Source organism: Triticum aestivum, chromosome 2D (assembly GCF_018294505.1).
Source record: "Triticum aestivum cultivar Chinese Spring chromosome 2D, IWGSC CS RefSeq v2.1, whole genome shotgun sequence".
Classification (NCBI taxonomy): domain Eukaryota; kingdom Viridiplantae; phylum Streptophyta; class Magnoliopsida; order Poales; family Poaceae; genus Triticum; species Triticum aestivum.
The window spans coordinates 490,390,512-490,412,369 of record NC_057799.1 but is presented as its reverse complement, the minus strand read 5'-3'; the positions used below and the strand labels follow the sequence as shown (position 1 = coordinate 490,412,369).

General features: G+C 45.4%; 1 protein-coding gene across 1 annotated transcript; it reads right to left on the bottom strand.

Moving 5' to 3' along the window:
• Positions 1-2,692: 2,692 nt before the first annotated feature.
• On the bottom strand, positions 2,693-5,907 carry LOC123054036 (hsp70-Hsp90 organizing protein-like). Its single transcript, XM_044477683.1, has 6 exons — positions 4,867-5,907; positions 3,913-4,201; positions 3,721-3,806; positions 3,261-3,484; positions 3,039-3,165; positions 2,693-2,942 (listed from the first exon to the last, which is right to left on the bottom strand). The coding sequence occupies exons 1-6, from the start codon at positions 5,743-5,745 to the stop codon at positions 2,829-2,831; spliced, it is 1,719 nt and encodes a 572-aa protein (XP_044333618.1). The 5' UTR covers positions 5,746-5,907; the 3' UTR covers positions 2,693-2,828.
• Positions 5,908-21,858: the final 15,951 nt, after the last annotated feature.

Here is a 21,858-nt window from a genome sequence, read left to right as displayed (position 1 = left end):
GCAGAGAGCGGCACATAGATGCAAATCCTATTCGGCGCCTTTAGCGTCCGATACTGTTTTTTTGACAATCTCACGAAGCTTTTAATTAATCCGTTATAATGTTTACAGGGACGAAAAAAAGATCTCCAGGATGACGTAACCAAACATGGCGGCCACCCACGAGAAATAGAGTATGCTTCGCTAAATTGTGAGCCTTAAAATTTGAGCTCCTAAATTCATGAACTATATTACATGACTGAAAACTAGAAGAATGTTATAAGATTTCATGTACCACCGCTCCATATGCTGCTGATGTCCCATTCTTTATATCGTCTACCACCGTCTTGCAGTCGGAAGCCACTTGGATGCTCTAAATATACAGGTCATCCGAGAGTGATATGGCTTCCCTAATGGCCAGCGATTCGAGTGTTTGTGGATCATTGATATACTTGAACCCTATAGCCGAGGCTCCAAGGAACAGACTGTTTTGGTCCCTGCAGATTGCACCAACAACACCGTACCTGCCTCCTACAGAGACTGCAACATCCACATTCACTTTGACACACCCCTGGACTGGAGGCAGCCAATGAGATGGCCTTGGGGCGGACACATGAGCCGGCATTTGCGCACGATTATTGACTTGATGTATCTCTGCCATATAACTCATGATGAAACCATTGGTTGCAAAGGGAGATTGAAATATATCTTTATAGATAGCCTTTCTCCTTGCACCCCAAATTACCCACGATGTCACCACTAGACGAGTAAAATCATCAGGCTCCAATATTTCATGTAGGGCAAACAACCACTGTTTAGGATTATCATGTTGACACTGAAATTATTTTCTCTGCAAACTCCCCAGGCGCAAAGGCCCAAACACTTATGGACATTGAGCAATTGAGCAGCGCGTGCCTCCATGCGTCTGCTGCTCCACACAAACAAGTATCTATGTCAGACATATGACGGTGATTGAGGACTTCACCTGTAGGCATCGATTGCCTTCTAGTCGCCACACAAACATCCACAGTTTTGACGGTACCCGTAAATGCCATATCGCGCTCCACTGCTTGCTCTCCTGGATATTTGAGGTGCCTTCTTCCTCATGAAGCCACCCTTCCCTACTCAGTTTTGTTCTCAGAATCATGCGGTATGCCGAGCGCACAGTGAAGGTTCCCCGGTTTTCCTCATGCCACACCCCCTCGTCGAGACCTGGGATTCGATCCCGCGACGAGCTGCCCAGTATAAGACGTGACAACCATCAAACAACTTCTATTCTTGTGGTTACATACATGTTTTGCTTTCTTTTCTTCTTTCTCCTTTCTTTTTTCCTTTTTCCTGTTCTTTTTTCTAGTTCAAGAAAATTTCTTTCTTCATGATTTTTTCCTGCAAAATTGATGAACGTTTTTCAATTTCTGATGAACCTTTTCAAATTCAATGAACCGTTTTCAAATTCGGTGAGCATTTTTCAAATCTGATGATCTTTTTTTCAAATTTTGATGAACTTTTTCCAATTTTGATGATTTTTTTAAAATCCGATGAACTTTTTTCAAATTCCATGAATTTTTATTGAAATTCGATGAACTTTTTTCAAATTGAATGAACTTTTTTTCAAATTCGATGAACTTTTTTTCAAGTTTTGATGAACTTTTTTTCAAGTTTTGATGAACTTTTTTCAAATTCCATGAACTTTTATTGAAATTCGATGAACTTTTTTCAAACTCGATGAACTTTTTCATAATTGATGATCTTTTTTCATTTTTGTGAAATGTGTTTCAAAATGGATGAACGTTTTTCATAATTGATAAACTTTTTTAAATTCGTAAATTTTTTAATCCATGTTTTTTCAGATTTGTGAATGACGGGACGAACACGAAAAAAAGGGACGAACGAAAGAACGCACCTCCGTCGAACCGGAGGGAAAGAGCGAGCGCGCTAGTTGGGCCAGCCCATGCGAGGCTGGTACGAGCGCCAGCGAAGCGAAGCGGCGCCTAAGGCGCTGACGAGGAGGTCTCCAAAGCAATCCCTTAACAAAGCAATCCCTTGATCTTCCCATCTCAGATTTCCTCCATAGGCTTTTGAGTACCTCTGACTATGGACCACAGCATCAGGCAATGCAATGAAGTGAGGCATGAAAAACAGACTTGAGCAGCACAAGTCTACCATCACAAGGAAGGTGGAGCACCTGATGGGTTTGAAATCTTCAATTCCAGGCTTGGAGGTTCCCATAGGCAGATCCAAGATATGTGAATCCTTGCAACATATGTGAAAGGAAAAGATCCTTGCAACATACAGTATGTGAAAGGAAAAGATCCTTGCTGACATCCCAAAATAGTAGCCAATCTGATCATTCTTTCTTCACATTGAAAACAGTCTGAAGCAGATTAGCAGCAAGAACAAATAGCAAGGGGGGCAGATAATTGCTTAGAAATTCTGTTGAGAAGCTTTAGTTCTCCGTCTCAAAATAAGTGTCTTAATTCCGTCTCAAATAAGTGTCTTAACTTTAGTAATACAAAGTCGAGTTGCTTGTTTTGGGAGTATGATTTAGTGTTAGATACACAGACGGGGGAGGTTGTATCAAGGATGGTTCTGTTTCATGTACTAGTACTAGTGTAGGAACATTAAGACGCGAAGAGCACCTCACTAGTGTTTGGGACTAAGCTCATAGCACTTGCAGTGACGACGGAAGGTAAACCAAATTTCAGACGAGGCGAAGTATCACATCACATGCAAGCCATTTAAGAACCACCACGAAATGTCTTCTACACAAACCCAAATCCGGAGGGAAATTGACCATCAGATAAGAAAAGATCAACCAACTAACTAAACTTCCGACACTCAGCATTTTAGGTCTACTTCATCTGAACTATCCCTGCGCTCACGAGCTTCTGGATCTTTTGCTTCACGCCAGGGTTCTTGAGATGGTCCTGAGCAGCCCTTGGATTCTCCTGGAAATCAATCAGCACCTGCGGACAACAACACCTCAACGTTATCAGACCGTTCGCCAAACCAAGCTCTGGCTCAAGAAAGAGGAGTAAACAGACATCTGATGATGAACTTACCTGCCGCATCACAGGGTCCGTCAGGATGTTCTGGATCTCAGGGTCCTGCATAGCCTTGCCCTGTCTCTCTTTCAGTTCCTCCGGGGTAAGCTCGCCTCTGTTTGCCTTGTTGATCTGCTGAATACATCTGAGAACGGACAGCAACGGTTAGGAGCTGCTTGGTAGAATCTAAGATGAGAAGCCAGTGACTGATTAATGATATCCCTTTCGGTGCTATTTTACCTCTTTACACCATCAAGCAGCTCCTGGTTACTCGGATCATGCTTTAGGCCTTCCTGATAAGTTTCCATTGCTTTGTCGTACTCTTTCATGAAAAACTGGATTGCACCCTTCCTGGTGTATCCCTTGGAGAATGTAGGATCTAGCTCGATGCACTTCTCGGCATCCTTGAGACCTTCGGGCATGGCGCCCAACTTGGTGTAACAGGCAGCCCTGTTGCTGTAAACCTGAAATATAAAATCCACGCTTTAGCAGTCATCAACTATACAGACTAATTCAGAAAGCACATATATATGCAGTTTCGATATGTTCACCGCATTATTTGATTAATATTCTTATATGCGGGTTTCCCGTCAGATGTAAACACTATTCTTCCCATCAGATTTACCAATGAAACCGTGAAACGTCTTCACAGAAATTTTCAGCTCAAGCAATTGAGTAACATAAAACATCAAGGAATTACCTTCGGATCCTTCGGGTTTCTCCTGAGCGCTTCAGTGTAATGCTTCACTGCTTCTGGGTATTTTTGCTGCTTAAAGAACTCATTACCTGCAGAGCAGTAGCAAGAACAGAAAACCTCATCATCTACACCCGCAGATTATTAGGGGCAGAGAACCAGTGTTAAGTGTCAAACAGTAGAATTCACATAGCTTACCTTTCTCTCGCTCCTCATCAGCTAGTTTTGGATCATAGTACTCTTGTTGCTCGAGCTCCTTCTTTGCTCGTTCAGCATCATTTAGTCTTTTCAGGGTATCTGGGTTTCTATGCTCAGTCAGAGCCTTCTGGAAAGTCTCAATGGCAACATCGTAGTCTTTGGAAGACTTGGCGAGTTTAGCAAGAGCAGTTCCTTTCCTTGTCAGTGCCCTCGAGACCATCTTGAAGTCAGCACGAAGTTCCCTTCCCCTCTCAACAGCCGTATCACAATCCTTAATGCAATCATCATACTGGTATTTGGAGAAACAGAATATTAGCTCTCATATCACCAGAGGCATAAGTAATTCAAGAGGGCTCCCGATTCCAATAATTAAGTTTAAAGATGTCGCAGTGAAAAAATCATAGGCAAACAACACTACTGATTAACGGAATCTGCAGTTCATTCAAGCCCCATAGGCCTAATAAACTACTCCTTCAGTCTCATAATATAAGAACATTTTTGACACTACACGGTGTCAAAAACGTTCTTGTTCTTATATTATGGGACAGAGGGAGTGACAAGTTACAGAGCAAGTCCAAGCCCCAAAAGGTAAGAAACAGAGATAAATTCACTGTTGTTATTAAATATTGAATGTGCAAGGATCGCCTCGACAGTGAAATCATTCTAACAACCAGTAGTCTATCAAAAAATACTAATGTGCCTCTAAAATGATTGCTATATGCTGAGCCTCTAAGTGTATTTAGAAATTTCTAAGATTCTGCTACAGAATCACACAAGCAATTTAAACAAGTGTATTTAGAAATTTCTAAGATTCTCCTACAGAATCTTAAACAAGTGTATTTAAAAATCTCTAAGATTCTGCTACAGAATCACACAAGCAATTTAAACAGGTTTAAAATTAGGACTCTGTTACCAAACATTTGAGGAAATTACTAATGCCAAAAGAGGACTCACCTGTCCCATCTCAAGGTAAACGGCGGCGCGGTTTGTGAGGTAGGATATGTCCTCGTCGTCAAGCTCCATGGCTTTTGTGTAGTGCTGGATCGCCGTATCGAAATCCTTCTTTTTGTAAGCGGCGTTCCCCGCCTCCTTCTCCTTCTGCGCCGCAGCCTTCCTCTCCTTCCGCTCCTTCTCCTCATCGGTCATCTCCACCGGTTCGGGCTCCGGCTCCCTCGGCTTGGTCTCGGGCTGCTTCTGTGGCGGTGGCGGGGACGACTTGGCCGGCGTCGGCTCGGAGGCCTCATTGTTCTGGTTCTGGACCTTGACGTTGAGCATGAGGCTGAGCACCTGCATCATGCGGGGGTCGGAGAGGTAGTTGTTGAGGTTGCCGGGGTTCCGCTGCAGATCGCGCAGCATCTGCATGAAGTCGGGCTGGTCGAGGTAGGCGCGCGTGGTGGGGTCGGCGGCGATCTTGCTCCAGAGGTCGGCCCCCTGGAAAATCTTGCCAATGGCGTCGGCGCCGGAGGCCGGGCGGCGGGGGAGGGCCGAACGGGCCTGGGCGAGCCCGTCCTTGAGGGCGGCGTTGGAGGGGTCGAGGGCGAGGCCCTTCTCGTAGGCCTCGACGGCGCCCGCGGCGTCCCCGGACCCGAGGCGCGCGGCGCCGAGGCGGGAGTAGCCCTTGGCCCAGTCGGGCCTGAGCGCGACGGTCCGCTCGGCGTCGGCGAGCGCCTCCTTGTAGCGGTGGAGCGAGGCGTAGGCCGCCGAGCGGTTGGAGAAGAGGACGTGGTTGTCGGGGGCGAGCGCGACGGCGTCGCCGAAGTGGCCCGCCGCCTCCTCGAAGCGGCCCGCCGAGAACGCCGCGTTGCCCTTCGCCTTGGCCTCGTCGGCGGCCATCGCGATTGGTTGATTGGCCGGCTGCTTCCGCTTGGGTTGGGATCGATCGGGATGTGGGCGGCTCGAGATCGTCGGATTGGAATCGACTGGCGGAGTTCGATGGGGGAGGCGTCGCGGAGGAGGGGGATTATATTGGGGGGAGAAGGTTCCCGACGGCGGCCGTCCGATCTCAGCGATTCTGGAAGTTGTATTTTTTACGGGGAAAAAAAGGAGCTATTCTGGAAGGTTCCTGAGGTAAGGTAGGGGGGACGGAAACTCGCGCGAGACCGTTCGTGAGCTTGGCTCGGGTCCGCTTCAAATTCAGAGTCCGTTCTGGGCTTTGACTCGCCGCACGGGTTGTGGCCCAATGGCGCGTTTTTTTCCTTGCCCGGATTCTTCGTTTTATAGTTCTTCTTTTTCCTTTGTTATTTCTTTCTTTTGTTTTTTCCTAATTTTATGGTTTTTTTTCTGGAGAGCCTCGCCATGGTGCAGCTGATATGGGCCCCTAAGCGGTTGTGCTACCTCGCCAACAGCGGCACACGCCGCACCATGGCGAGCTACAAACTGGGTGCTTGTGTCACGACCTCACTCCGAGTTATCACTTGATTGTCAACCTTTATCTTTATTATTTTTTTCTTTACATAATAATAATCTATACCTATACTTATAATAACAATAATAATAATAATAATACCAATAATAAAGGAGTTATTGCTTTTGGCGTATATCATCGAAATTGCCTTCGAAGTTGCAAAATATTACCCACCAACGCCACCTATAAATGGTAAAAAAATGTTTCACACACCAGAATCCCCGCCGGGGCGGGCCCAATAGGAACCTTCTATACTGCGCTCTGCCTGCTGAGAGAAGATACAGCGTGTCTGTTTGGGTCGGCCATGTCCGGATGGCCTGTATTTTATTTTCATTTTTCTTATTCGTCTTTGTTTCTTTTTTAAATTTATTTAAATAATTTGGGACTTCAAAAATTCTGAAAATAAAAAAAGAGCATTTCGAAATAAAATGTATAATAATTCATAAATATTTGTGGTTTCACAAAATGTTCCCGATTTTGAAAAAATGTTCGTATATCCAAAAGATATTCGCAAATTTGTAAAACAAATTTTCGGGAAATCAAAATATGTTCATGACTTTTCTTAACATTTCGTGTATTAAAAATGTTCACGAAATTGAATAAAGTTTCGGCAATTCAAAAAATATTCATGACTGGGAAATATCCTAAAAATTCAAAAACTGGTTGTGTCTTACAAATAGTTTGTTGATTCATAAAATATTCGCCGATTCAAAAAATGATCATGCATTTCAAAAAGTGTTCGTTAAATAAAAAATGTTCGTGAATTTAAATAACTGTTCCACCAAACAATCTCCAAAAAAATGTTCGTCGATTCTAGAAATGGTCGCCTATTCAAGAAAAGTATTCTAGAAAATGTTCAAAATTAAAAAAAAAGGTTTACAAATAGTATAAAATGTTCATGTTTTGAGAAAATGTTCAAAAATCTGTAAAAATGCTCACGAATATGAAAAATGTCATGATTTCAGATATGCTCACGAGTTTAAAAAAATATTCATGATTTTTTAAAAATGTTCATGATTTCACGAAAATGAGAGTGATGGTGTATCTCGGTGATCCAGCAAATTATGGTCATCATCGTTGGAGATTCTGATTTTTTTCCTCCCGTTGCAACGCACGGACCGTTTTGCTAGTAATATTAAAGGAAGGATTGTTTGTCCAGCTTTTTCGTTTACGATGGGACCCAGTTAATTTTTGTATGTCTAAGGTGTTTCCTCGTGCGGGCGTTTTCTTGTTCTCCCGATTCATTTCTTAAAAAAATCACAGGATGCACAAAGCCGCAAGGGGTGGCCCATTAGCGTACCAGCAGCCCGCGCCGCTTCTCACGCTAGAGGGCTTAGAATGCTAGCCACTAGACTAAACAAGACTTTGACACCTAAAGAAAGACTAAACAAGACTTTGTGTTTAATCAACAGCGTGAAATTTTAAATTAAGCTCACTGTCACGCCAGATAGTGAGAGGATAAGATTTTTGTTTGAAAAAGTGAATATATTTTAGACGCGAAAATTTTGCAAAGTTGTTAATAAGAAATTTAAACTCATTTTTTTTAAAAAGAACAATATTTATCTTTTTTTATTTTTCTGAAACCTGAGTATTTTTTAAAACAAAAAAAAAACTAGGAGGTACTGTTGTGATTATTTTTTGAATTTGCAACCATTTTAATTCGAACTTTAAATTTGAAAAGGCAAACATTTTTTTAAATCATGTTTTTTCTAAAACTGGGAGGTACTGTAGCTAAATTGTTTTAATCTATACCTATTAATAAAACTTGGTGAATTTTTGAAATATGCCCACATAATAAATTGTTTTAGTTCAATTTATTAAACTAGGGATAGGGAAGGAATCTTTTTCTCTGTCGCGTCTTCACGTAAGACCAGTCTCACTCGACCCAGTGACTCCCGGCAAGATGCATGAGGAGTCCAACTAAGATTTCATGGTCTATCTGACACAAACTACTCAATTTACATGACACAAAAATGTATTATGTGCAGTGCTTTTCCTTATTATACTACCCAAATGATAAAAAAAACTTTGTTCAACGCTCTTGATCTTCGTTGGACACAAAGACGGCTCAACAATCCAGCTATTGAAGGAAATATGCCCTAGAGGCAATAATAAAGTTGTTATTTATATTTCCTTATATCATGATAAATGTTTATTATTCATGCTAGAATTGTATTAACCGGAAACTTAGTACATGTGTGAATACATAGACAAACAGAGTGTCCCTAGTATGCCTCTACTTGACTAACTCGTTAATCAAAGATGGTTAAGTTTCCTAACCATAGACATGTGTTGTCATTTGTTGAACGGGATCACATCATTAGAGAATGATGTGATAGACAAGACCCATCTGTTAGCTTAGCATAAATGATCGTTTAGTTTTATTGCTATTGCTTTCATCATGACTTATACATGTTCCTCTGACTATGAGATTGTGCAACTCCCGAATACCGGAGGAACACCTTGTGTGCTATCAAACGTCACAACGTAACTGGGTGATTATAGAGATGCTCTATAGGTGTCTCCGATGGTGTTTGTTGAGTTGGCATAGATCGAGATTGGGATTTGTCACTCCGTGTATCGGAGAGGTATCTCTCGGCCCTCTCGGTAATGCTCATCACTATAAGCCTTGCAAGCAATGTGACTAATGAGTTAGTTGCGGGATGATGCATTACGGAGCGAGTAAAGAGACTTGCCGGTAATGAGATTGAACTAGGTATGATGATACCGACGATCGAATCTCGGGCAAGTAACATACCGATGACAAAGGGAACAACGTATGTTGTTATGCGGTTTGACCGATAAAGATCTTCGTAGAATATGTAGGAGCCAATATGAGCATCCAGGTTCCGCTATTGGTTATTGACCGGAGATGTGTCTCGGTCATGTCTACATAGTTCTTGAACCCGTAGGGTCCGCACACTTAACGTTCGATGACGATTTGTATTATGAGTTATATGATTTGATGTACCGAAGTTTGTTCTGAGTCCTGGATGAGATCACTGACATGACGAGGAGTCTTGAAATGGTCGAGACATAAATATTAATATATTGGAAGGTTGTGTTTGGATACCGGAATGGTTTAAAAAAGGTTCGGACATTTTCCGGAGTACTGGGGGTTACCGGAACCCCCCGGGGGAGTTAATGGGCCTTCATGGGCCCTAGTGGAGAGAGGAGGCGACGGCCAGGTGGAGGCACGCGCCCCCCCAAGCCCAAACCAAACTGGACTAGGGTTGGGGGGCCTTTCCTTCTCTCCTCCTCCTCCTTCCCTCCTTCTCCTAGTGGGAATAGGAAAGGGGGGGGGGGCGAATCCTACTTGGATCGGGAGTCCAAGTAGGACTCCCCCCATGGCTCACCCCCCTTGGGCCGGCCACCTCTCCTCCCCCATTTATATACGTGGGAGGGGGCACCCCAAAGGCACACCAAGCCTTCTCTTAGCCGTGTGCGGTGCCCCCTCCACAGTTACACACCTCGGTCATATCGTCGTAGTGCTTAGGCGAAGCCCTGCGCCGGTAACTTCATCATCACCGTCGCCACGCCGTCGTGCTGACGGAACTCTCCCTCGTCCTCAACTGGATCAAGAGATCGAGGGATGTCATCGAGCTGAACGTGTGCTGAACACGGAGGTGCCGTACGTTCGGTGCTTGGATCGGTTGGATCGCGAAGACATTCGACTACATCAACCGTGTTACTAAACGCTTCCGCTTTTGGTGTACGAGGGTACGTGGACACACTCTCCCCGCTCGTTGCTATGCATCTCCTAGATAGTTCTTGCGTGATCGTAGGTAATTTTTTTTGAAATACTACGTTCCCCAACAGTGGCATCCGAGCCAGGTCTATGCGTAGATGTTATATGCACGAGTAGAACACAATGAGTTGTGGGCGATAATAGTCATACTGCTTACCAGCAACGTCTTACTTTGGTTCGGCGGTATTGTTGGATGAAGCGGTCCGGACCGACATTACATGTCCGCGTTCATGATACTAGTTCTACTAACGTGCTTCGCACACAGGTGGCTAGCGGGTGTCTGTTTCTCCAACTTTAGTTGAATCGAGTTTGACTACGCCCGGTCCTTGTTGAAGGTTAAAACAGCACACTTGACGAAAAATCGTTGTGGTTTTGATGCGTAGGTAAGAACGGTTCTTGCTAGAAGCCTGTAGCAGCCACGTAAAACTGGCAACAACAAAGTAGAGGACGTCTAACTTGTTTTTGCATGGATTGTTGTGATGTGATATGGTCAAGACGTGATGATATATAAATTGTTGTATGAGATGATCATGTTTTGTAAAAGTTATCGGCAACTGGCAGGAGCCTTATGGTTGTCGCTTTATTGTATGAAATGCAATCGCCATGTAATTGCTTACTTTATCACTAAGCGGTAGCGATAGTCGTAGAAGCAATAGTTGGCGAGACGACAACGATGCTATGATGGAGATCAAGGTGTCAAGCCAGTGACGATGGTGATCATGACAGTGCTTTGGAGATGGAGATCAAAGGCACAAGATGATGATGGCCATAACATATCACTTATTTTGATTGCATGTGATGTTTATCTTTTATGCATCTTATTTTGCTTAGTATGGCGGTAGCATTATAAGATGATCTCTCACTAAATTTCAAGGTATAAGTGTTCTCCCTGAGTATGCACCGTTGCTACAGTTCGTCGTGCCGAGACACCACGTGATGATCGGGTGTGATAAGCTCTACGTTCACATACAACGGGTGCAAGACAGTTTTGCACACGCAGAATACTCGAGTTAAACTTAACGAGCCTAGCTTATGCAGATATGGCCTCGGAACACTGAGACCGAAAGGTCGAGCGTGAATCATATAGTAGATATGATCAACATAGTGATGTTCACCATTAAAAACTACTCCATCTCACGTGATGATTGGACATGGTTTAGTTGATTTGGATCACGTGATCATTTAGATGACTAGAGGGATCTCTATCTAAGTGGGAGTTCTTAAGTAATATGATTAATTGAACTTTAATTTATCATGACCTTAGTACCTGATAGTATTTTGCATGTCTATGTTGTTGTAGATCAATGGCCCTTGCTACCGTTCCTTTGAATTTTAATGCGTTCCTAGAGAAAGCTAAGTTGAAAGATGATGGTAGCAACTACACGGACTGGGTCCGTAACTTGAGGATTATCCTCATTGCTGCATAGAAGAATTACGTCCTGGAAGCACCGCTAGGTGCAAGACCCGCTGCAGGAGCAACTCCAGATGCTATGAACGTCCGGCAGAGCAAAGCTGATGACTACTCGATAGTTCAGTGTGCCATGCTTTATGGCTTAGAACCGGGACTTCAATGACGTTTTGAACGTCATGGAGCATATGATATGTTCCAGGAGTTGAAGTTAATATTTCAAGAAAATGCCTAGATTGAGAGATATGAAGTCTCCAATAAATGCTACAACTGCAAAATGGAGGAGAATAGTTCTGTCAGTGAACATATACTCGGAATGTCTGGGTACCACAACCACTTGACTCACTTGGGAGTTAATCTTCCTGATGATAGTGTAATTGACAGAGTTCTTCAAATCACTACCACCAAGCTACAAAAGCTTCGTGATGAACTATAATATGCAAGGGATGGATAAGACAATTCCCGAGCTCTTCGCAATGCTAAAGGCTGCGGAGGTAGAAATCAAGAAGGAGCATCAAGTGTTGATGGTTAACAAGACCACTAGTTTCAAGAAAAAGGGCAAAGGGAAGAAGGGGAACTTCAAGAAGAACGGCAAGCAAGTTGCTTCTCAAGTGAAGAAGCCCAAGTTTGGACCTAAGCCTGAGACTGAGTGCTTCTACTGCAAAGGGACTGGTCACTGGAAGCGAAACTGCCCCAAGTATTTGACGGATAAGAAGGATGGCAAAGCTAAAGGTATATTTGATATACATGTTATTGATGTGTACCTTACTAATGCTCGTAGTAGGGCCTAGGTATTTGATACTGGTTCTGTTGCTCATATTTGCAACTCGAAACAGGGACTACGAATTAAACGAAGATTGGCTAAGGACGAGGTGACGATGCACGTGGGAAATGGTTCCAAAGTCGAGGTGATCACCGTCGGCATGCTACCTCTACATCTACCTTCGGGATTAGTTTTAGACCTGAATAATTGTTATTTGGTGCTAGCGTTAAGCATGAACATTATATCTGGATCTTGTTTGATGCGAGACGGTTATTCATTTAAATCAGAGAATAATGGTTGTTCAATTTATATGAGTAATATATTTTATGGTCATGCACCCTTGATGAGTGGTCTATTTTTGTTGAATCTCGATAGTAGTGATACACATATTAATAGTATTGAAGCCAAAAGATATAAGTTTAATAATGATAGTGCAACTTATTTGTGGCACTGCCGTTTAGGTCATATTGGTGTAAAGCGCATGAAGAAACTCCATGCCGATGGGCTTTTGGAATCACTTGATTATGAATCACTTGATGCTTGCGAACCATGCCTCATGGGCAAGATGGCTAAGACTCCGTTGTCCGGAACAATGGAGAGAGCAACAGACTTGTTGGAAATAATACATACTGATGTATGTGGTCCGATGAGTGTTGAGGCTCGTGGCGGGTATCATTATTTTCTGACCTTCACACATGATTTGAGCAGATATGGGTATATCTACTTGATGAAGCATAAGTCTGAAACATTTGAAAAGTTCAAAGAATTTCAGAGTGAAGTGGAAAATCATCGTAACAAGAAAATAAAGTTTCTAGGATCTGATCATGGAGATGAATATTTGAGTTATGAGTTTGGTCTTCATTTGAAACAGTGCGGAATAGTTTCACAACTCACGCCACCTGGAACACCACAGCGTAATGGTGTGTCCGAACATCGTAACCGTACTTTATTGGATATGGTGCGATCTATGATGTCTCTTACTGATTTACCGCTATTGTTTTGGTGTTATGCTTTAGAGATGACTGCATTCACGTTAAATAGGGCACCATCTAAATTCGTTGAGACGACACCATATGAACTGTGGTTTGGCAAGAAACCCAAGTTGTCGTTTCTTAAAGTTTGGGGTTGCGATGCTTATGTGAAAAAGCTTCAACCTGATAAGCTTGAACCCAAATCGGAGAAATGTGTCTTCATAGGATACCCAAAGGAGACTGTTGGGTACACCTTCTATCACAGATCCGAAGGCAAGATATTCGTTGCTAAGAATGGATCCTTTCTAGAGAAGGAGTTTCTCTAGAAAGAAGTGAGTGGGAGGAAAGTACAACTTGATGAGGTAATTGTACCTGCTCCCTTATTGGAAAGTAGTTCATCACAGAAATCAGTTCCAGTGATTCCTACACCAATTAGTGAGGAAGCTAATGATAATGATCATGAAACTTCTGATCAAGTTACTACTGAACCTCGTAGGTCAAACAGAGTAAGATCTGCACCAGAGTGGTACGGTAATCCTGTTCTGGAGGTCATGTTACTTGACCATGACGAACCTACGAACTATGGCGAAGCGATGATGAGCCCAGATTCCGCGAAATGGCTTGAGGCCATGAAATCTGAGATGGGATCCATGTATGAGAACAAAGTGTGGACTTTGGTTGACTTTCCCGATGATCGACAAGCAATAGAGAATAAATGGATCTTCAAGAAGAAGACTGTCTACAAAGCTCGAGTTCAAGGAGTTGACTATGATGAGACCTTCTTGCCTGTAGTGATGCTTAAGTCAGTCCGAATCATGTTAGAAATTGCCACATTTTATGATTATGAATTTTGGCAAATGGATGTCAAAACTGCATTCCTTAATGGATACCTTAAAGAAGAGTTGTATATGATGCAACCAGAAGGTTTTGTCGATCCAAAAGGTGCTAACAAAGTGTGCAAGCTCCAGCGATCCATTTATGGACTGGTGCAAGCCTCTCGGAGTTGGAATATATGCTTTGATAGTGTGATCAAAGCATATGGTTTTATACAGACTTTTGGAGAAGCCTGTATTTACAAGAAAGTGAGTGGGATCTCTGTAGCATTTCTAATATTATATGTAGATGACATATTGTTGATCAGAAATGATACTGAATTTCTGAATAGCATAAAAGGATACTTGAATAAGAATTTTTCAATGAAAGACCTCAGTGAAGCTGCTTATATATTGGGCATCAAGATCTATAGAGATAGATCAAGACGCTTAATTGGACTTTCACAAAGCACATACCTTGATAAAGTTTTGAAATAGTTCAAAATGGATCAGTCAAAGAAAGGGTTCTTGCCTGTGTTACAAGGTGTGAAGTTGAGTCAGACTCAATGCCCGACCACTGCAGAAGATAGAGAGAAATTGAAAGTCATTCCCTATGCCTCAGCCATAGGTTATATCATGTATGCAATGCTGTGTACTAGACCTGATGTGTGCCTTGCTATTAGTTTAGCAGGGAGGTACCAAAGTAATCCAGGAGTGGATCACTGGACAACGGTCAAGAACATCCTAAAATACCTGAAAGGGACTAAGAATATGTTTCTCATTTATGGAGGTGACAAAGAGCTCGTCGTAAATGGTTACGTCGACGCAAGCTTTGACTCTGATCCGGATGACTCTAAGTCACAAACCGGATACGTATTTATATTGAATGGTGGAGCTGTCAGTTGGTGCAGTTCCAAACAAAGCGTCGTGGCGGGATCTACGTGTGAAGCGGAGTACATAGCTGCTTCGGAAGCAGCAAATGAAGGAGTCTGTATGAAGGAGTTCATATCCGATCTAGGTGTAATACCTAGTGCATCGGGTCCAATGAAAATCTTTTGTGACAATATTGGAGCAATAGCCTTGGCAAAGGAATCTTAGATTTCACAAGAGAACCAGGCACATCAAGAGAAGCTTCAAGTCCATCCGCGACCAAGTCAAGCAGGGAGACAAAGAAGTTTGCAAAATACACACGGATCTAAATGTTGCAAACCCGTTGACTAAGCCTCTTCCATGAGCAAAACATGATCAGCACCAAGACTCCATGGGTGTTAGAATCATTACTTTGCAATCTAGATTATTGACTCTAGTGCAAGTGGGAGACTGAACGAAATATGCCCTAGAGGCAATAATAAAGTTGTTATTTATATTTCCTTATATCATGATAAATGTTTATTATTCATGCTAGAATTGTATTAACCGGAAACTTAGTACATGTGTGATACATAGACAAACAGAGTGTCCCTAGTATGCCTCTACTTGACTAACTCGTTAATCAAAGATGGTTAAGTTTCCTAACCATAGACATGTGTTGTCATTTGTTGAACGGGATCACATCATTAGAGAATGATGTGATGGACAAGACCCATCCGTTAGCTTAGCATAAATGATCATTTAGTTTTATTGCTATTGCTTTCATCATGACTTATACATGTTCCTCTGACTATGAGATTATGCAACTCCCGAATACCGGAGGAACACCTTGTGTGCTATCAAACGTCACAACGTAACTGGGTGATTATAAAGATGCTCTACAGGTGTCTCTGATGGTGTTTGTTGAGTTGGCATAGATCGAGATTTGGGATTTGTCACTCCATGTATCGGAGAGGTATCTCTGGGCCCTCTCGGTAATGCTCATCACTATAAGCCTTGCAAGCAATGTAACTAATGAGTTATTTGTGGGATGATGCATTACGGAACGAGTAAAGAGACTTGCCAGTAATGAGACTGAACTAGGTATGATGATACCGATGATCGAATCTCGGGCAAGTAACATACCGATGACAAAGGGAACAACGTATGTTGTTATGCGGTTTGACTGATAAAGATCTTCGTAGAATATGTAGGAGCCAATATGAGCATCCAGGTTCCGCTATTGGTTATTGACCGGAGATGTGTCTCGGTCATGTCTACATAGTTCTCGAACCCGTAGGGTCCGCACGCTTAACGTTCTATGACGATTTGTATTATGAGTTATGTGATTTGATGTACCTAAGTTTGTTGAGAGTCCCGGATGAGATCACGGACATGACGAGGAGTCTCGAAATGGTCGAGACATAAAGATTGATATATTGGAAGGTTGTGTTTGGACACCGGAATGGTTTCGGAAAGGTTCAGACATTTTCCGGAGTACTAGGGGTTACCGGAACCCCCCGGGGAGTTAATGGGCCTTCATGGGCCCTAGTGGAGAGAGGAGGAGGTGGCCAGGTGGAGGCGCGCGCCCCCCAAGACCAAACCGAATTGGACTAGGGTTGGGGGGGCCCCCCTTTCCTTCTCTCCTCCTACTTCCCTCCTTCTCCTAGTGGGAATAGGAAGGGGGGGGGCGAATCCTACTTGGACCGGGAGTCCAAGTAGGACTCCCCCCATGGCGCGGCCCCTCTTGGGCCGGCCACCTCTCCTCCCCCTTTATATACGTGGGAGGGGGGCACCCCAAAGGCACACCAAGCCTTCTCTTAGCCGTGTGCGGTGCCCCCTCCACAGTTACACACCTCGGTCATATTGTCGTAGTGTTTAGGCGACACCACAAAAAAAAGACACATCCGTGACGTTTTGGGCCGAACGATTTTTTTCCTGTCATGCTTATGACACTTCTATGACGATAATTGTGACAAAACCCGGTATCATCATAGATGTGGTGGGCTCCTACTTCTATGGCAAAAAATCATGACAGAAAATGGGCTTTTTGTCCTGGGCGGGCCGGAGACGCAGATGCATGACATTCTTTGGGCTGTCCGTGACGGAAAAAACCGTGGTAGAAGCAAGGGCAAGGAAAATATCGGGGAGTTCCCGGTTATGGTGGGTGGTCGGGGCCGAGCGATGCGCGTTTCTCTCGTACACGTACGCACGTGGGTGCGAGGCGTTGGGCTCTAACTGAACCCGAGCGAGGCGTTCGCCTACTGAACCCGAGCGATTGCACTACAGGCTACGTGTTACTGAACCCGAGCGATCGATCGATGGCTGTTAACTGAACCCGATCGAGCGATTCCTTCGCTACTGCTGCTAACTGAAGCCGATCGAACATGCTGCCTCTTGATGAACAGTGAGCGTTGTTGGGGTTTTGGATGAACAGTTCCCGGTGGGGGGTTGGATGAACAGGACCCCGTGGTAGTAGAGGCCGTTGCCGCTGGATGAATAGGACCCCGATCGATCGAGCCAGTGGAGGGCTGGATGAACAGGACCCCATGGAGGGCTGGATGAACACGACGACCCCGTGGAGGGCTGGATGAACAGGACCCCGATCGATCGAGCCAGTGGAGGGCTGGATGAACAGGACCCCATGGAGGGCTGGATGAACACGACGTCCCCGTGGAGGGCTGGTTGAACAGTAGCCCGTGGAGGGGTGGTTGAACAAGACCCTGTGGAGAGGGCTGGTTGAACAGTAGTCGGTGGAGGAGTGGTGGAGGCTGGATGAACATGGCTGGTGGAGGCAGGAGGGGAGACGCCGTGGATGAACAGTCGCAGGTGGAGGCTGAGGGAGGTCGATGGTGGATGAACAGTAGCCCGTGGAGGCAGTCGACGGTGGAGATGAACAGTATCCCGTGGAGTCCCGTTTTGCGGTACGCCACACCCCTCCCGATGAACAGGACCCCCGTTTCGACTGTAGCCCTCCAACACAAGTCTGTTTCCTCCGTTTTGCGGTACGCCACACCCCTCCCAATCAACAGGATCCCGTTTCGACCGTGGCTGGTCGAACACAAGGCCGTTTCCTCCATTCTGCGGTACGCCAGGCCTCGTTTCCATCGGCTGTTCCGTCCAAGACGGTGGCTCCTGATGAACAACACGTGTTCCGTTGCCTCCCGATGAACACGACGCATTCTGTTGCCTCCCCATGAACACAACGACGACGCAGTTTCTCCGTTCTGACCCAGCCATGTACACGAGACCTGGCCGTACGTATGCGCGAGTAGGCGTTCGAGACCCCGCCCGTATGTACGTACGTGGCCGTATTTACTTTCTTGCACCCTGGCTGTTGTACGTATGTGTACATGCTACGTGCGCGCCTCTACTAGGACACGTGCCCTTCCTTACATGGCCACGGTTCATCGCTGCAGCCTGCAGACAGACCGATCGTATGTACGTACATGTTCGCAACCAGAATGACAACGCTACGTACGCTTCGACCAGGTGGGTCCCGACTGTCAGGCACTTCCTTGCGTGAGAAGATGTAGCTGGTGGGTCCCAGTAGTCAGGGGGCGAATCATTTTTTTTGCCCGTAATATGGACGCACTTCCTTGCGTGCCAAGATGTAGCTGGTGGGTCCCAGCAGTCAGGGGGAAACATTTTTTTGCAAAATACGGTGGCCCGTCCGGTGGGTCCCTGCTGTCAGGTGGAGGAATCATTATTTTCCGTGTAATAAGGAGGCACTTCCTTTCTACGGCCGTGGACCCAGCTGTCAGCCTCTCCACGTACAGTACTCTTCCGATGGAAGTAGTTCCTTGACCACGTTGACCACGCCGCGCCGAGAGCACCAGGGTGGTGGACGACGGCGAGGCCTAGGAAGGGGATGACACGGAGTCGGGGAAGACGCGGTAGTGGATGCCCATGCAGAGACGAGTACAAGGGTTCACTGGTTCGGCTGCGGTGTGAGGCTGCCGTCGCCGCAGAATAATAGGGGGTGTGGGTGAGTAGAGGGATGGCCTGGCCAGTGGCGGAAGTAGTAGGGGGCGGTGAGGCCTCCGCGGCATCACAGCCGGCCACGGGAGGCAGGAGCTCGTGGCACGACCGGCGCTGGTTTGGGTGGCTGGAGCAAGAAGACCAGAGGTTGAAGAAGCACTACGGCCATTGGATGGACATCGTACTGTCACTAGAGCTAGAATCATTCATATTGACTAAGTTGACAAAGCCCACCGTCCCCATCATCTTAGTAGGCCCACAAGTCAGCCTCCCACTATGGTGGGTCCCAGCTAGCAGGGGGAGTATTCATTTTTTTGTGCGTAATAAGGAGGCACTTCCTTGCGTGCGAAGATATAGCTGGTGGGTCCGACCTGTCAGCGGGAGGAACATGTTTTCATGAAATACAGAGGCCCTTCCGGTGGGTCCCAGCTGTCAGGTGGAGGAATCATTATTTTGCGCGTAATAAGGAGGCATTTCCTTGCGTGCGGCCGTGGACCCAGCTGTCAGCCTCTCCACGTACAGTCCACTTCCGATGCATGTCGTTCGTTGACCACGTTGACCACGCCGCGCCGAGAGCACCAGGGCGGTGGACAATGGCGAGGCCTAGGAAGGGAACGACACAGAGCCAGGGAAGACTCGACAGTTGTTTCCTACGCGGAGGGGAGTACAAGGGTTTACTGGTTCGTCTGCCGTCGCCGGAGAATAACAACAGGTGTGGGTGAGTAGAGGGATGGCTAGGCCAGCGATGGGAGTACAGTGGGGCGGTGAGGCCTGCACAGCAGCACAGCCGGCCGTGGGAGGAGCGAGCAGGTAGTCCCGCCGGCCCTTGTTTGAGAGGCTCGAGACCGTTGGATGGACATCCAACAGTCACTACTTGTGCGTCAACCTTTTTTTAGGAAAGCCTCAAATCTGTGGAAAACAACATACAACCCATCTGCCATTATTTCTAATAATTTATAGCCCATTTGCTAATTCTTAAGGTTTTTTTGGAGCCCATATTCTTTTTGTTAGCATTACAACCCATATTGTGGCCACGGTTAAAAAATTATACGAAATTTTGCATATTTCGGTGCGGTCCAAACTGTTTTTAATCCCAAAATCTCGAGTCACATTCAAACTGATTTAAAAAATAAATGTATATCAATATAAAATCCAACAAATTGTCCATGCATAAAAATCAATGCAATTTAAAATCTTGAAATGAAAAAAAAGAAATTTGAAACTAATTGCCGGTTTGTTGTGTTTTAAAAATGTACTTCCCATTTCTCATTACTGATAGGCCATTTTCTGGGCGAGCCGAATGAAGCTCTCCTCGTCTTGAAAGATTTGCAGCCCAACAGGCCTGACAAAGCGACTTACTTGACAAAGCACAAAAAACTGGGCTAGCTATTTTTAGAAAGAAAAAAAAATTACTGGGCTGGTCTGTGGTAAACATAAAAGAAAAGACTGTCTAGACAGGCCAGAGTGCCCCGCACAACCTAGTAGACACCCTGCTTCCTTCTCAAAAGCAAACTAGATAAATGCCACTCCAATTATGGCGATTAATAAGAATGCCACTGCAATTTCCAAACTTTGAAAAATGCCACTGCAATTTTTGCAAACTTTAAAAAACGCCACTGCAATTTTTGCAAACTTTGAAAAACGCCACTCCAGTCTTCGAAAAATGCCACTGGAAATGGCATTTTTCAAAGTTTGGAAATTGCAGTGGAATTTCTCGAAATCACTAGATTTGGAGTGGCATTTATCAAATTAACCCAAAACAAAAATAACTAGGCGAGCTGCTGGGTCCCTGGTGTCAGCCGCTCGTTGTGAAATTCTCTCGTTTATTGACTACTTTGACAATGGCATGGCACCCAGATGTCAAAAATCCATTAGGAGGAGCCATTTTTTATTGGCTTGAAATAAGGAGGCACTTGCTTGCGTACTGCCATGATCTTGGTGGGTCCCTGCTGTCATCCTCTCCACGTACAATCATCTCCTGATTGTGTACGCGTCAACCTGGTAGGCCCACAAGTCAGCCGCTAAACCCGTGGCGGACAAATACAACCCATTTAAAAAAAATAACAGCCCATTCCATACGTTCAAATGGAAAGTTCAACATTCAGAGCAAAGTAACAGGTCTGATCCAGATATAGAGTGCTGAACTTCCACATTGACAACCATCATAGCCAAGTTAACTATCTACTCCCACTAATACTCTAGTAGTGTACAAGTACTAACTTGCTCTTAGCTAACTAGACGATGCCGGCCGCCATCTGCGGTACACGCTAAACGGCGGCACCGGCGTCCTCCGCCTCGCCTCGGACTTGCCAGAGGTGTGATAGGGCACGTTGCTCGTGCGCGTTGGCCCTTTCCATGCCAGCGTGGTCCACCGAAGCTTTGGCTTCTAAGCGGGAAACCCACTTGACGAGCTGGTAGTAAAATTCGGCATCGCGAACACGTGCGTGCCCGACAGCCTCCAGGGCTATTTGCCAGGCACAGGGCTCCACGTAGTCAGCCCAGTTGCGGGCGCTCTGCTCGCGACTCAGAGCGTCGGTGCACTGCTGCTCCATGTCCCGCTGGCGGCGCAAATCGGCGATACGCTGCTCCTCCGCCAGGCGGTCGCGCTCCAACAACTCCTCATACTCCGCATTGCCATCTAAAGACCGATAGAATGCCTCCTCCCTCCGTCTGTCTTCCGGTGAAAAACCGAACAGTAGTTCCGGTCGTGACCGCCTCCGGTGTCGCCTATCGCAGACAGGCGGGGGCATGGCGGACGTGGCGAGAGCGAGGATAAGTGGCCAGCGACGTCGGGCCGGTGGGGGCTTATGAGGGTAGGGCGAGTTGGGTGATGGTGCTACCGGAGAAGGCCAGGAAACAGTAATTATAGGCGGAAGGTAGGCGAACCAGCGTGTCGTGGAAAATGCGACGGTCATCACAGTCATCGGAATTCAATGCATAAGCAGGCAAGGCTTAGCGCGCCAGCTTGCCATGGAAAACTAGAAAAAACTGAAATTATGACTGTGCCGTC

What these genes read in the sequence shown, in the direction of transcription:
- LOC123054036 (XM_044477683.1), bottom strand. Translation starts at nt 5,745, where the DNA reads ATGGCCGCCGACGAGGCCAAGGCGAAGGGCAACGCGGCGTTCTCGGCG. An exon ending in TTTACCTTGAGATGGGACAG is followed by an intron (nt 4,202 to 4,866) that starts GTGAGTCCTCTT and finishes TCCAAATACCAG; the next exon opens with TATGATGATTGCATTAAGGA. An exon ending in TGATGAGGAGCGAGAGAAAG is followed by an intron (nt 3,807 to 3,912) that starts GTAAGCTATGTG and finishes ACTGCTCTGCAG; the next exon opens with GTAATGAGTTCTTTAAGCAG.